Raw genomic sequence first — 15,829 nt, 5'->3', positions numbered from 1 at the left:
TACTCAAATCTACCTTCCCAGAGGGCAGAAAGTCCAATTTGAGATCAGGATTTTTTATTTTATTTTAGTGGTGATGCTGCCTGTCCAAGGAATTGGGCCTGACCACCACCCCTAAATGGCAACAACAGTCTTTCTACCAGCCGGGGCAGATTGGGGGGTTACCTTTTATCTGCCCACCAGCCGACTTAGACACATGGTAAATATTTTTTTTAAAGAGATGGGGGGCCTGGCCAGACAATGGGCCTGAACTCCATTCCTAATGGGCCTCCATTGTTGTTCTGTCCCTCTAAAGAGCAGATTGAGGGACTCAAATCTGCCCCACAGTGGATAGAAAGCCCTCAGACTCCAGGGAAAAATAAAACAATTAAGGGGAGGGGTGGTTCACCCAGGCATTGGCTGACCCCCAACCACTAAAGGGCCACAATATTCTTTCTTCCCTCACCTGGGGGAATATTGGTGGGTTTACCCCCAATCTATGCCCCACAGGGTGGCAGAAAGCCCACTTATACATTAGGGAACTATTGTTAAACAAAAAAAGGAATGGGGGGCACTCAGTAACATGCCTGACAGGACTGACTCCTAAAATTCCTCTGCCTCCCTGGAGGGCAGACTGGGTCATTATCCCCACTCTGCCCCCACCCTGGGGACAGAAAAGTCACTTAGACAACAGGGATTTAGAAAACAATGAAGTGGCAGAGAGGCCAGCCTAGATAATGGGCCTGAACTTCACGTCCAAAGGGTTACAATAGTCTTCCTGCCCCACTAGTGAGCATATTAGGGGATTTATCCCAAATCTGCCACTTAAACTACAGGGAATAATTAAGAAAAAATGGATGGAAGTGGTCTGCCAAGAGACAAGCCTTATCCTGAACCCCTACAGGCCTCCAGCGTCTTTCTTCCCTTGCTTGGGGACAGATTGTTTTTTTTCCCAAATCTCCCTGCCCACACCCAGGAAGACAGGAAGACAACCCAATTAGACACCAGGGAAAAATTGTTAAAAAAGAGAGAGTTAAGGGGTCTGGGTGGCCCGCCCAGGAGAAGGGCCTAATGGGGGAGGGGCAGAAAGCTCACTTAAGTGCTGATTTACAGTTTGGCAGACAGGTTATAACATGTGCCTTAGGATAGAAGGGATTTATAAGATGAGGATGAGCTATCTATCACATTTGTGATGAAATAGCCTGCCTGCCAAACTCTAAATCAGGCCCTTAAACACCAGGGAAGTATTGTTTAAAAAGGAGTGGTGACAGCCCGCCGGGCATATTGCTCGATGCCTACCACTACATGGCCACAAGCAGTCTTTTTCAGTTGCCCCTGGGGGGGGGGGGGGGGGGCATACAATCACTTACACACCATGGATTTTCGTTTTATAAAAATTAAGGAGTGTGGACAGCTTGTCTAGGCATTGTGCCTAACCTCCTCTCACTTGCAATGATGAATGCACTATTTGAAGCAGCCGGTGACCAGTTAACCCTACCAATGGGCTATTTTGAAACCTAGAGATCAAGGGATATACTGTGGTCTGTGGCTTGCATGAGTCCCAACACATTTTCTTAGACAAAACGTCATGCAGCCATCAAAGTATGGGTCAGAAAAGGCCATTTGTTCCATATTTAAGTGACAGAAAACTCGGCACTTCAAGCCTATGGCCAAAATCTTACCATCTTCCGTTCCTGCGCTTGTCTTGTTGGAAATGCTGTCTTGCATGTGTGGGTTGATGCAATACACATCACTAGAATGAACCAAAACTGCAACAATGTTAACACCTCATTGATACTACCTCGATTTCACTGGTTCAACTTCTGACCAGTTAATGTTGTGGGCATTAGGCACAACCACACACATGGGGTACATTTGTCAGGAAAAGTGTGAGAAAGCTTGGTGGTAGAAATGATGTGGATCCCCACAGATTCGGGAACTTTCCCACACAGAAATGCAAGGAAAATATATGAGTTTAGCCAAAGTTTGAGGTTTGCAGGGCATGAAAATGTAATGAAATCCACACAAATCACACAACTCTAGACTCTCCTGGGTCTCTGGTTTTCAGAAATCTCTCTGTTTGGTAGGCTTGCCTGGGGGGCAGCCAAGCCTATGCCTAGATTCTGACACTACCAATATAGCCAAAATTAGTAATTTTTCAATTTGACGTGTCCCATTTTACATTTTGGGACATTTCCTGATGCAGGTGATAGGCCTAGATAACAATTGGTGAACTGTTTTTATTGGGAGAATTATAGAGCAGTGGGTAGTAGGAATTTCTAGTTTCAGGCCTTACTTTAGAAAAACCAATAAACTCCAGGAGCTAAAGTCTTTGTTTTCCTTCATTGAATCAAATGAACTAACATGACTGGTTACAATTATGTGTGACAGTGTGAGTGACAAGCCTGTAACGGGAAACTTAACATCATGCTGACACAGAGGCAGGTGGGAACCTTAACTTGGATGGGGAGAGTTAGATTTCTGGGAGGGAAGGAACAGTTGCTCTACACCACAAGTGAATCTTTTGGACTGATCATGCTTGTGCTGAAAGTCCTTTTTTTGTAAAGTGAACAAGTTGTATCCTTCATACTCCCCAAACGAACAAGGGGAGAACTTCCAAATAAACCCATACAAAATTGAAATGCAAATGAGTGCACAATGGGCCGAAACATTATTTCGAGTGCTATTCTGTAGTACCTCCCCTCAGACAGATGAGAAAGGTTCTGCACTCCAGGAGAGATTCGGACAGAGGTAAACAAAATGTAAAGGGTGCAATACCTGAATTATTCTCAACCATTGGTAATTACTCAAGACTGCATTCCATTCCATCGTTGTATTGCCCAATGGGCCAAACTCCACCCTCGTGCAAACCTGACTTGGCTCTGCTTTATTAGGAAGAGCCTGACCCACCACTAGACCTGGTTCCCTCTGAACCAGAAACAAGCAACCACACGCTAGGTGCTGCTGTTGAACCTCCCGACAAGAGAGCTGAACTCCCTCCCGCCTGTAACGCTTCCTTCTGTACCCCGCGTAGCTCTGTAAAACTCCAGCTGCGAGAGGCGGAAGCCATGGACAAAGGGCGTGGCCTCTCGCGGACACTCTTGGAGCCCAACAAGATATGAGCGCGTGCTGACTCCGCCTCCCGGCAGCCCCTCTCCCATGACGTCAACCCCCTCGGAGCGCTTCTCCGACTCCAGTTGCCGCCTTGTTAGTAGCCCCGGCACTGAGCGCTGTAACAAAACCCAGACGCCTCGCTGCAGGCAAATGGAGGCGGTTTAGACAGGAGCAGGACCTCGTCCATCGTTTATCACCCTGCACGGCGGCAGGCAGGGAGCGCCTGCTCACCCCTCCTCTTCTCAAGATTTATTGATTATTTGGTTTCTGGCAATTAACTTTTTTTCTGCCCTGATGATGTTACCAAGTCCAGTCACTTCCACACCTTTCTCTGTCAAGGACATTCTGAACCTGGAGCATCAGCAGCACCCGGGGCCCCCACACCATCACCACCTGCACCATGAGCTGGGGCCCCTCTTCCAGCCTTCGTCCTGCATGCTGGCCGGAGAGAACTCCAGCTTCTCCGAGGAGGGGGACGACAAGCTGCCCTACCTGGTGCCCGACAGGGCGGCGGAGGAGGTGGGCGTCTCTCCCCGGAGGTACATAGTCAGCCACACGGCGCTCGGGGGCACCTGCCAGCCCAAGGAAGAGGAGGACGAGGACGACGAGGAGGCACACAGTGAGTACATGTGTCTGGGAACTGCACACACAAGGGCAGCTTTTACGGAGAGTAAGCAAGCTCACGGCACCGAGTTTAGCAAATTGTCATGACCGTGCTCGTGCCTTCAGAAGCCACACGTTTGAAATATTCCTCAGTATACCGCTAATGTGGTGACACTTCTCAACTTGTTTTACATATTCATTTCGAACGCATTACGTCCTTCAAAGTAAGACAATAGACCCCTGCCTCTTCCTCTGATGCATTCTTCCATGATGTTGGCTCTCGGGCAATGTAAGACACACACAAGTTGTCAAAGCGTCGGCGATTTAGCAGCGGAGAAAGACTGCACACACAGAGCACGCAAACGTGGAAATGTGGCTCCAGGGTTGGAATGGACGTCTTCCCGGCTATAGGGAGAGAACTTTGAGCTAAAGGTGGCAAATTGTGATGTATGTTCCCTGTCCTCCTTAAAAACCTTTTACGACCAGTGCATTACCCCCGGAAGTCGGAACATGCCACTCACGTCGGCTCCTACTGCCCCTCATTTGAACTTTCTAAACTTGGCAGCGGTGCTTTGGGTTCGTTCACTACAGGCTTCTGTGTGTGTGTTCGCACGCGTTTTGCTTTGTTTCCGTCTGTATTTCTTTATTTCCGTGTGTTTTTTTGTCTCAATAAATGTCCGTGCACTTTTCTTTCTGTGTCTGTATGTTTCTCTGCTTGCCTCGGGTTGCGTGTGTATCTGAGTATGTTTCTTTGTGTATGTCTTTACATGTTTGTGTTTCTGTAAGGGTTTTATGGGTGTTGTGTGTGTAGGTGCGCGCCTCACTGTATCTGGGTACTTCATCTGTTTTTGTGGTGTTTCTTTCAGTATCTATGTCTCTATTACTATTACGATGCGTTCGTGTTCATATGCTTGTTTCTATACGTACTCCTGTTTGTCCATGTCAGTTTCTGCCTATGTTTTTGGATATTGTGTTTGTATCTTTCTGTGTGTCTTTGTAGTGTCCGTGTTTCTGTTTCCGTGCGTACTTCAATTTGTTATCTTTTTCACTCTTTGGGGTGATTGTACTTTTCTGTGTGTCTGCGTACTGTCTGTATGCTCTGTTTCGTGCAAACTTCAATGTGTGTTTGTTTCTGTCTGGTTTTGGGGGTGATGGTATATTTCTGTGTGTCTGCGTACTGTCTGTATGCTCTGGTTCGTGCAAACTTCAATGTGTGTTTGTTTCTGTCTGGTGTTGGGGGTGATAGTATGTTTCTGTGTGTCTGCGTGGTATTTGTGTGTTTCTGTTTCCGTGCGTACTTCAACATGTGATTGTTTCTGTCGGTTTTAGAGGTGGTTGTATGTTTCTGTGTGTCTGCGTGTTTCTATTTGCTTGCACGCTTCGACTTGTGTTTGTTTCTTTCTATTTTTGAGATGACTGAGTCTATGTTTCTGTGTGTGCGTGTCTCTGTGCGTTTCCGAGTGCGCTTCGGTGTATTTATTGAGAACTGGGAGAGGGGGTTGTCTCCCGGTGTAGCGGCCTTAATTAACCATGCGAAACGGCAATGACTTTAATCATCTCCTTCAGACCGCCTGTTATTTGGCGTGTTGTGGTTCATACCACATAGTTTCCCTTTTCTCGCTAGAGGTTACCAGCCGTAACAAAGAACGGGGTGGTTCGGGGGAACGAGATGCATTTGCTATCTATAATAAAGTCATGTTGTAGATTCGCGTCATTTTAAATGTTAGGCCGAAGAACTCTCCTGCAGAAAACTGATGCTGTCTAAACATGTTAAAGAAAAGTCTAAGGCCTCGGTTCTGATCTCTCCGTGGTACATGTACTGTTCGTGGAAGTTAAATAAACATTTTAATTTCACACCAGAAGTCTTGTTCACTTTTCTCGTGGGCGCTATTTCCTGATACATGCCAGCATCATAAACCCTGAACAAAGTTACTCTGCTGGAAGTTAGAGAGAACGGAAAGAGTCATGATTTAATAGAAATATCTCAAGGCGATTAATATATATAAAAATGTTTCAACAAGCTATTTCTTGGGAAGAATGGCATAATGCTAGCCTTGTAGAAGTGTGGTGGACGCGTGCACACGTATACTGTTTACGTCATTAATCGCAAGATTAGAAACGGCAGGTAATCAGCAGGGGGGCACCTGACGAGTGAAAAGGGTAAACGTTGTTGGATAAACGCGCGGAAACTAGAGAGGGCAACTCCGGGGTTGCAAGGGTTAAAGGTGATCAATAGTGTGTAGCTGGCTTGCGATAGCCCTTGACCCGTGGGATATTCGGATCGCGTCATGTACAGTAATTGACCCTTTACCACACCTTGGCGTGTATGCAAATGCAGTCACGATGTTTGTTTATGTGAGGGGAGAGGTTGTTAGTTCCATGCGTGCCACGTGGGCGATATTTTAATAGAGACATTGCATGTTCTTCGTGTCGTATAACACTGCCGATAAGATAGTCTGTTCGCTGTTACATGCGTACGACGCGCTTCTTGCGCGCGGCAGTTTCGTGAAGTTGATTAGAAAGAAAAGCCAGTTTGCGCTCGCCGGTACTGGTACCCAATAACAACTACAATGCAAGGCGAACTGTTGAGAGTACATACTGCGTGCGAAAATATTAATAACTTTCCTCACACATATATGTGTTTATGTCAAAACATGAGTGTCTGCCCAAGGTATACAGTGGCAGGACATATTTACATGTGCTTGGGACTAGATTTAACAAGTGCGTGAATATTTGTTTTTTTATCCAAGTATCCTCGTAAATATATTTATATATACATGCACGCACGCTATATATTTCGTACGTGCATATGTATATATCGTGCCTATATATATATATATATATATATATATATTTATATACATATATATATATATATATATATATATATATATATATATATATATATATATATATATTATCGTGAGTGCGAAGGTTTATAGATAAATATAGCAGCTCATTTTTTGTTATTTTTTACACTAGCACCTCTGAGTATACATTATCCAGCGTGAGATGAGAACCTGTTTGGATTTATTTATTAATTTATATTTGTTAATCGTCCCTCATTTTTTTATCTTCCCTTATTGTCCTAGTCCCTTGTAAAGTTTTGGGTCCCTCTCCAAAAGCGTTGTGGCGCCCCTTAGCCATGCAGAAGCCTTTTTTTGTTTTATTGCAGTTTTATATAGCGCGTGCGCGACCCGATGCGCTTTACATGAACGCCAGTTACATTACACACGGACACATTCATTGTTTGTTTTTTGTGTAGGCACAGTGAGATTAAGTGGTTTGGCCAGAATCACAGGATGTTGAGACGGTGCCGAGATTCGAACTCGGTTCCCCCTTCCAAAGTAGGCAGCTCTGCTCTTTACGCCACATCCTGTCCCCATTTGAAGAGGATGCAGCTAGAATGCCCTTATACGGGTGAGAGCATTCTCTGTAGTCGAGTGGTGGCTCTGTTAGAAGGCCCCTAGACCATGGATGGGGGGGGGGGGGGGTGGGCTCTTTCGGAATTATTCTGTAGCTAGTCGGGTGACGGTCCAGTAAGAACACCCCTTGCCCCGGAGCGTCCACCGAGCGCAGCCTTAGAGCTTGAGGGTCCGACTAGAGCGCCCCTTGCTGCACCGGGACTTTGTTACAATCTCTCTAGCAGGGTGGGGGCTCAGATAGAATACCTGTAGTCAGATGGGACCTAAGTCAGGAGGACACTGGCCTAGTCAGGCTCTGTTTGAATATCACCAGGCTAGAGGGCTGCTCAGGGATGTCCGCACGCAGGTGAGGGCTCAGTTAGGCAGCCCCTAGCCCTCCGACGCTTCAGCTAGAGCACCTATAGACAGCTAGTGGCCCAGTTAGAGCGTCCCTGGCTCGGTGAGTGACCTTAGATGAGCGAGAGCCCGGCTACAATGGCCTTAGCCGCCCGGAGCAGTGTGAGCGCTCAGCTGGGATGCTCTTAGCAAGAAGTCACTTTGGGAAGAGAGCTGGCTTAGACTGCTTGTTGCTGGGTGAGTGCTCCATGCATGGGGCGGGGGGGGGGGGGGGGGGGGGGTGAGTGTCAGTCCCCAGCCAGGCGTGGACGGGCCCTGTATGCTGAAGATGTGCTGTGCCGTGTGCCCTTTGTGCCGGTCCTTGCGGAGTGCTAACCGCCCTGTGTTGCTTTTCCCGCAGAGCTTTGCTTCCTGAAGAAGTCCTCGGAGGGCGAGGAGGTCCGACTCGAGGAGCTGGAGCGGCCGAAGCAGCGCAGCCGGCGGAAGCCTCGTGTGCTCTTCTCCCAGGCGCAGGTCTTCGAGCTGGAGCGCAGGTTCAAGCAGCAGCGCTACCTGTCGGCCCCCGAGAGGGAGCACCTGGCCAGCAGCCTCAAGCTTACCTCCACGCAGGTCAAGATCTGGTTCCAGAACCGGCGCTACAAGTGCAAGCGGCAGCGGCAGGACAAGTCCCTGGACCTGGGGGGCCACCACCACCCGCCCCCACCCCGGAGGGTGGCCGTGCCAGTGCTGGTGCGCGACGGCAAGCCCTGCCTCGGAGGCTCTCAGAGCTACAGCACGGCCTACACCGTGGGGGGCAGCCCCTACTCCTACAACAGCTACCCGGCCTACAGCTACAGCAACAGCCCCCAGTACAACAGCAACTACAGCTGCAACTACTCCAGCCTCCCGACCGCGCAGGGCAACGCGGGGGGCAGCCCCTTCATGAACATGGGCAACCTGGGCCAGCTGAACACTGCAGCGCAGCCGCAGGGGCACCAAGGGGGCACCGTGCCGCCATGCCAGGGGACTCTGCAGGGCATCAGGGCCTGGTAGGACACCCGCAGCCCAGGCCCCTCCTGGGCGTACCTTCATTGAACCTGCCCGGCCCCGTGCAGGGAGTGACAGCCCCACACTGCGAACAGAGAGAGGTCCAGTGGCCACCCGGCGCTCCCCACTGCCCAGCCTCAAGGAAGGAAAGAGGACAGGTCAAGGGACTGCTTGAGGTGGGCAAGAGAGAGGGGAGGACGAGCGAGACTGCAGCGCCCCCCGGCGTAACTGCCACGAGTTTGAGGACTGCCTCGAGCACAGACACTGCTGCATATCTATAGCTCATATGCAACCGAATTATATATATATATATATAAAGAGAGTATATATAAATAAATATATGAATGTAAGGAACATTCTGCATGAAGACAAATCAGAACGCATTTTGGTGTTGTGAAACCAAAAAAACGAACGTTGTCAGCAAAACATGCCAAGGTCGCACAATGCATGTGCCAGCAAGTAGCGCCAGGAGTGTGCTCAAGGAATGGGAAGCTGTACAGCACATATTTGCTGGCCTTGGGTTTGTGGGAGTTGGAAACGACGCACTAAACGATTTCTGTGTCCTCCAGCAATTTAGGAAGTTTCACAACCGCAAAACAAGGGTCCCACATTGTCAATAGAGTGTAATGTTTTACCTAAATAACCGCACGCTGTATCTACCGGATGTATTAACAGTAAAAGCGAAACAAGGAAGTACGTGTTTCATGAACGACTGAAAATAAAGTATATCAAGGCAAGGCCTGGTTTCCAGGTCATATCGAGGCATACGTGTTATAAGGTGAAAGGGGATTGGTGACTGGAGAACGCTCTAGCACCAGGTGACACCACGGGTAATGGTGAAGCGAAGGAGCAGCGTCACTCTGCCTGGGACGGTCATAGGGTTGTGTGTGTGTGGGGGGGGGGGGGGGGGAGCGGGGGGCTGTGAATTCAGGTAAATATCATTCTTCAGCAGGAAAGTTTCCAGTTTCCGGCTTCTCTCCCCCGCCTTTCTCTTCCAAAATGAAAGGAGCAGAAAGGGCTTGCTTGCTGCTTCTGTGAGCTGTGCTATGGACATCAGCAGAGACTCTCCCCCACCTCCCCTACCCGTACCCCTTTCCGGAGCCATTTTGTTTTGCCTTGAACACTCCAGCACCCCCCCCCCCCACCCCTCTCGTGACCAGCGCCCCTGTCCCTGCACACGATGTATTGGTCTTTACTGCCCCAGGAATGGCTAGGCCTCGGCCCAATTGTTATTGTCTCAGAAGTCCGCAACTACAGAAATAAGTCCACAATTCACATTATTGTGAACGCACCGTCCACAGCACCTGTGCACATATTGCCTAAGTACAGTAAATAGGACGTTTATGAATAATGTTAAGAAAGTACAGTAAATAGGACATTTATGAATAATGTTAAGAAAGTTAAGTACACTATGTTAAAAGGAAAATTAGAAAAAAGTCGTCATCATTAAATAAATATGGAGGCGCAATAGATTCAGGCATTCTACGTGATTGCGAATCTCCGTGGCCCGGAACTTATAGTTAATGCAATATTTTACTGCACAATCTGCCTCGTGCACGGTAAAAGTAGTGCACTGGTTCAACCCTCGCTTTTACGAGGCATTCCTACTGCAGATACATGCACACATATACGTGAAACTCTCTTATGTTTGTACACAGACTCGTGTATTATAGTTTGTTTCTCATTAACACAACGATCTAACACAGAAACACTTGCACGATTCGTCATAGAAACAAAAATAGCATGTACCAATGTTAAAAATAGATATAACTCAACAATCTTGTTTCTCCTGGATTTGCTGAAACTCATAAATATACGCATCTGTAGTTACCAATTACCGGGCTACAGCAGCAGAGCAATGAATGCCAGTTACAGAGCCTTTGAGGCTAATACCTCGTATTTAAAAAGTCTGTAACAATGTCAACAATTTGTTTAATCGCATGCCCTCAAATGTTGGCTACTTCTTTTGCCACACACCGCAGTAATTCACAAGAACTACGTCACTGCGTTGAGAGGCGAGTTATAATTAGGGGATGCGAAATCACCTTTCGAAATTCATAAATTATGAAATACATACCCATGCCATGCCTAAAAAAATAGGAAACAAATGCGTAAAATATCAAAGGTATATTGGGTAACCAGTAATTTGATCACTAATGCCTCTCCGGGCTCTGTGGTATCCGCCGATTTGAATTTCATGCTCATTGTCGTGTTGCAGGAACTCCTAAATGAAACCATGGAAACAATATCCAGACAGAGAATCTTTGGAAAACAATATTTTACAGCGGGAAAAGTTCATTATAACTTTTTACTCGATGCAGAAATGGATTGGGATACGGTGTTGATGCAATGGCACGCGGTGGAGTGTTATTACCAGGTGCTAACAGCGCTGTAACTAAAAGTGAAATTAGCACCATTAATAGTCTGTCCACACGTCGCGCGCTGCCACCGACCGTGAGGGAACATTTCCTGTTTTTCTTCTTTTTTGCACTGTGCATTCGATCACCTGGTGGCTCCTTTTTTTCACAGGAGGAACTGCAGCCTAGCAGAGGTGCATTCGTTCGTTCAGGATCACACAGTGTGATGACACGAGGAACCCTGGATTAAAGGCCGGGATCAAGGTTTCTTACGCCTCTAAATGCGCCTCTAGACCGTAACTCATCGTGTGGCATGTGAGGCGAGAGATAGTGTTTCAGTTGTGTGGGAGAGTCTATGATTTCCTTTGGTTGATTTTGTGTCCAGTGTTACACAACATAGTGTGTTAGAAGGAATAAGGTGCCTCCTTCCCTGTGCATGGATGGCATGTCACCGTTCATCCCTCTCAGAAGCACGGGGCCCTGCAGCCTTGAACGCCTGGGGCTTGTCATACAGGCATACATGCGCAGCTGCGGGTATTTTATCCTGTACCGTTCCTGGTGTTAGAGTGTTTAAAGTGACTCACACCGTGTCCACTTACAGGCACACAGGGGTGCTTTTGCAGACCAGCTACAGTGCAACAGTAGTACTGTTCACCATGCATATACATTTACAACTCACTGAAAGGGGGTCGCCCTTCACAGTTGGCGAGTCTTTAAGAAGCAGCCCCATGGGCAGGGAGAGTGAAATAGCCCTTGGTGCAGTGTGGTTTATAAATCTTCTTTGGTGAATGAGTATGTAGACTTCAGTGCCCAAGCACAGCCGCAAGAAGTTTTGTGTCTGGTTCTGGTCACGGTGCGCCTCTACGCACACTTTGGTGTGAAAGGGTTTGGTACTTTCAATCGCTTATACTTTTTTCCGCACACAGGGTTACGAAAATGTAGAGTGTCCCAGAAGCACACTGCCCTAGATGTATTTCGGGTTGCTGTAGAATTTGTAGGGTTTTGACTGTGAGTGGGTTTCACGATGCAAATACCGCAAGGGACGCCGGGCCAGTTCTGCAAAGAGTGACCGAGAGAATGCGGCTGCAGTGAGCGCGTGCGCTCCCCTCTCCTCTCTCTGGAGGTTGTTTTGAGGTGCTCTTTCTCTCCCACATGCTGGTCCCACTTGTGTCCGAGAGCTCTCCCGGCAGCCATGCTTTGTGGCCCTCCTGTCACTTAGTAAGCCGTGGCCGGGCGCTGTGCAGAGGGCAGCCGTGCCACAGGCTGCGCGATTGTTCCGGTGCCAAGCCGTGTGAATGAGAAGGCCCTGCGAGGTGGCATTGTAGGAGGCCTGCCGGCGCTGAAAAGGGCTCGGAAGGTAGGAAGAATAGCTTTTTATGGGAGCCCCAGACAAAAGGTGAGCGCTGGGGAGGCCAGCTCGGGCCGCGGACGCAGAACAAACCCCGGGCGCCCGGATTGACGTTCCCTCGGGTCCCCCACGGAGCCCCAAGTCCGTGTTATTATTGGGGACGTTGCTGAACACAGGAGCAGGCCCAAGTGTTTACTTTTGTTCAACTTTCTATGATTGCAGAGAGCAGCCGGGGAGGGAGGGGAGAGGGCTACCGGCTGCGGGGGCTTATTATCGAGGGAGGGGGCATTCAGTGGGGGGCTGGCAGAATGAATGCAGGGTCATTCTTGTTACATGTCTAGCAATCTCACTACCACTGCGGAGCCAGGGAGGAGGTGCAAGGGTTTGCATGGAAAACACAATCACCTCAGACCCGGGAAGGGGGGGGGGGGGGGTAGCTCCATTTACGTGTCAAACTATTCTGAAACCAAACCATGCACTTTTGTTGCCACTTGGGGTTGAAGGGGACTGTCTGTACAGAGGCTGAAGTGGAAGTGTAAAACAATCTCATAAAAATTTACTTAATTACCTTTAAATATTGCAAGTGGAACCTTCAGGAGTTCATCAGCTTCTAGGCTTTCTGATGACAACCATCATATATCAGTCCCCGGGGTCCTCCCTCACGCACACACTGTGTTTGATTTTCCAGGATGTTTTACATATCCGTTTTTAAAAGGACCCTTGAGTATACCTATCTGCGGAATGGAGCTCACGTGGACTCCGCAGCAGGCGTGCGTGCCCCTTGCGTCCCCTACTTGCCCTTGACGGTAGATGAATACGTGCGTCATTCTGTGGCCCTGATATTTGGAACGCTAACATCCTTACTGCAAATAGATTTCATTTCTGATTTAGAGTTTAAAAATAAGCGCGCGCACCCTGGAAACAATTTACGAAAACATTTTAACTGACTAAGCTGAGCAGCGACTGCCTGATTAAAAACCGTTTTCGAGTGACATGCCATGACATCAAACCACAATGCTTCATGGTGAAACTTCGCAAAACAAAAGGCAGATTAGAAGAACGCGTGTTTTTACAAGTCTTGCACCTTGAACAGCTTGTTTTTGTGCGTTTGGAGGAGAAAGGAAAAAAAAAACAGCAGGGCAGAGCAGATGCGAATGAAAAGAGGGCGGGGGGCTGAATGCTGAGGAGAACTCGCCGGCGACGCGGTGCCACCGCTGCTCGCAGCATTGTTCAGCGTCGTGTTTACTTTTGTTGGAACATGTGTAGAGCATCAGAGCTCTTCTGTGTGTACTTTGCTTTCCACTGCACGGTACATTAGGTGCCAGTTCCACGTCTGAGGGCGGTATTCCTCCATGAAACGAAATACGCACACACATATAGCACTCTGACTAGAAACATAGGGGCATTTAGAAAGTTTAAGTGACGGATAAAGATAAGCGCTGTTGTCTAAATCGAACCACACGCCACATAAAAAACGCACTAAGCACAAACTTAAAGACGATAATAATTAAGATTATGAAGGAAACAAAGAGAGGACAATTAAAAAATACAAGTGCCAAATATAGAACTTTATATACAAATATACTCTTAATATAAGACCACAATACTAAAGTGAAACATGAATTTGAAAGGCACACAGAAACCTCTCTCAGACAGTACATGTGTAAAAAACACCATTCAAACTGCACTCACAACCACACAAGCCATTTGATATAAATTGACATAATTTTGAAACAAAACAAATCATTACAATCATAGAACTGTACATGCATACCATGAAAAATAACACAACTTATACTGTGAATGTGTTAAGGAGTATTGACACCTTTACGTTTTGATAAAAAAAACTAATTTAGGGCCATATTATCAAGGACAGAGTTAAAATTATCGCCGCTTTAGAGGCAGGAAACTGCCGCTAAGGCGGCGATAATGGGCTTGATAATATGGCCTTGTGAATTCCCATAGAAGCCCATGTTCACACCGGAACATGGGCTTCTATTGGAATTCTCCAGAGCATATTATCAAGCCCATTATCGCCGCTTTAGCGGCAGTTTCCTGCCGCTAAAGCGGCGATAATTTTAATCCGTCCTTGATAATATGGCCCTTAATGTTTAGTTTAGCTCTGTATATCAATATCACGATAACTTTTTCTCTATTTTGTCTTTCTCTCTTTCTTTCTACACATACCCCCACCGCACACATATACATATATACATATATTCATTACAGGTAGCTTACCTCGCTGGGCCTTATCTTCACTTAATTGTCCAGCACCTGCCTATGTATCCTAATAGGGTATTTTCTCAACTACAGCCTTTTTAAAACATTTTTTTTTGTTTTTTTGTAATAATTGCATTGATGCAAAAAAAATCTTTTTTTTGTACAAAATGGTTGCTTTTTTATGGATACACATTGGTGGGTGCCTGTTTGCGATTTTCGTGAAAATCACATATGTACTGTACCAAACTCATTTTTTTCTATTTTGTGTCTCCCTAGCTCACACACCTCTCATTGTGCTGCGATTGTGTCTCCCTAGCTCACACACCTCTCATTGTGCTCCGTTTGATGGCAACATTCTTTTCAATAGTGGGGATTTTGCACAAAATCTCAATTTTGAAGATAGTGGGAAAAAATATGATCCTCTCATCACCCTATCACATTTGTAGCAAAATTCAAATGTGATTGATATAAATTGCAATTTTAGAAATCGCAATTTTTAAATGCACAGGTTATAAACTAGTGTTAATCCTTTCAAGTTCAACCAGAACCTTTTTCAAATGCTATTTCGAAAAATCTACTGTACAGATTTATAGCAAACCAATAAAAGCACACTTTCGGAGGAATGTTCTACTTTCATGGCAAGATTGGCGCAAATGTGTTCAGTATTTCTAGTGTAGGCACAAACAAAATTTCCAATGGGAGTTAAAAGGGATAACACAATTAGTTTGACTCCCCTTTGATCCCCTCCCCCATGGAACTTTGATCTACACGAAATATGGTATGCTGGACCTTAGCTGACTACGCTAGGCAAATGCGAAATGTAATTCAGATCTGCCGCCCACAGGGTCAAAAGGTATAGTAAATCTAAAAAAATGCCTTTTCAATGGAAAGTGCAGCAGGACATTGACTGAACTATATACTGTCACTCTGTAATATATCTATATCGCTGTGTATATCTATAAATATATTGATATGTCTATATGTATATAGATATGTATGTGTGTGTGTATATATAGATATAAATGTGTAAATATACATACATATATATATATAAAGAGAATCCTGCGATCGCTGCAGAAAAAACGAGCCACTCCAGTTTGCAATTGTGAACATTGTGGGTTTATTCAGCAGACAAACGACACATTTCGATCTAAGCCGAGATCTTTGACATATATATATATATATATATATATATATATATATATATATATATATATATATATATATATATATATATATATATATATATATATATATCATGCTCCAAGTTGCCCAAAGGTCGGGGATGCACTCAGGCGACAATTAACATCCTGCCCTCCATTACACTTGGACTGCCTTGCCGACGCGTTTCGGAAATGTGTTCCTTCTTCATAGGCTTGTGGCACAAAGTTAGCAGGATGTTAATTGTCGCCTGAGTGCATCCC

At 46.5% G+C, this 15,829-nt stretch overlaps 1 protein-coding gene and 1 long non-coding RNA gene across 2 annotated transcripts in view; both read left to right on the top strand.

Annotated features, from left to right (window-relative positions):
• Positions 1–3,176: 3,176 nt before the first annotated feature.
• NKX2-3 (NK2 homeobox 3) lies at positions 3,177–9,253 on the top strand. Its single transcript, XM_085606322.1, has 2 exons — positions 3,177–3,709; positions 7,855–9,253. Exons 1-2 carry the CDS (start codon positions 3,385–3,387, stop codon positions 8,484–8,486), a joined length of 957 nt encoding a protein of 318 aa, XP_085462448.1. The 5' UTR covers positions 3,177–3,384; the 3' UTR covers positions 8,487–9,253.
• Positions 9,254–11,197: 1,944 nt separating this feature from the next.
• The window catches only part of LOC146867565 (uncharacterized), a 122,042-nt gene continuing 117,410 nt past the window's right edge, over positions 11,198–15,829 (top strand). The window contains exon 1 of the long non-coding RNA XR_014961789.1: positions 11,198–12,194. This is a non-coding gene — a long non-coding RNA (uncharacterized LOC146867565). The remainder of the gene's footprint in view (positions 12,195–15,829) is intronic.

The sequence above is a fragment of the Triturus cristatus genome, chromosome 1_2 (assembly GCF_964204655.1).
Source record: "Triturus cristatus chromosome 1_2, aTriCri1.1, whole genome shotgun sequence".
In the NCBI taxonomy this organism is placed as follows: domain Eukaryota; kingdom Metazoa; phylum Chordata; class Amphibia; order Caudata; family Salamandridae; genus Triturus; species Triturus cristatus.
Note: the sequence above shows the minus strand (reverse complement) of the source record. Positions and strands in the feature narration are given on the sequence as shown.

What these genes read in the sequence shown, in the direction of transcription:
- NKX2-3 (XM_085606322.1), top strand. Translation starts at nt 3,385, where the DNA reads ATGATGTTACCAAGTCCAGTCACTTCCACACCTTTCTCTGTCAAGGAC. An exon ending in GGACGACGAGGAGGCACACA is followed by an intron (nt 3,710 to 7,854) that starts GTGAGTACATGT and finishes CTTTTCCCGCAG; the next exon opens with AGCTTTGCTTCCTGAAGAAG.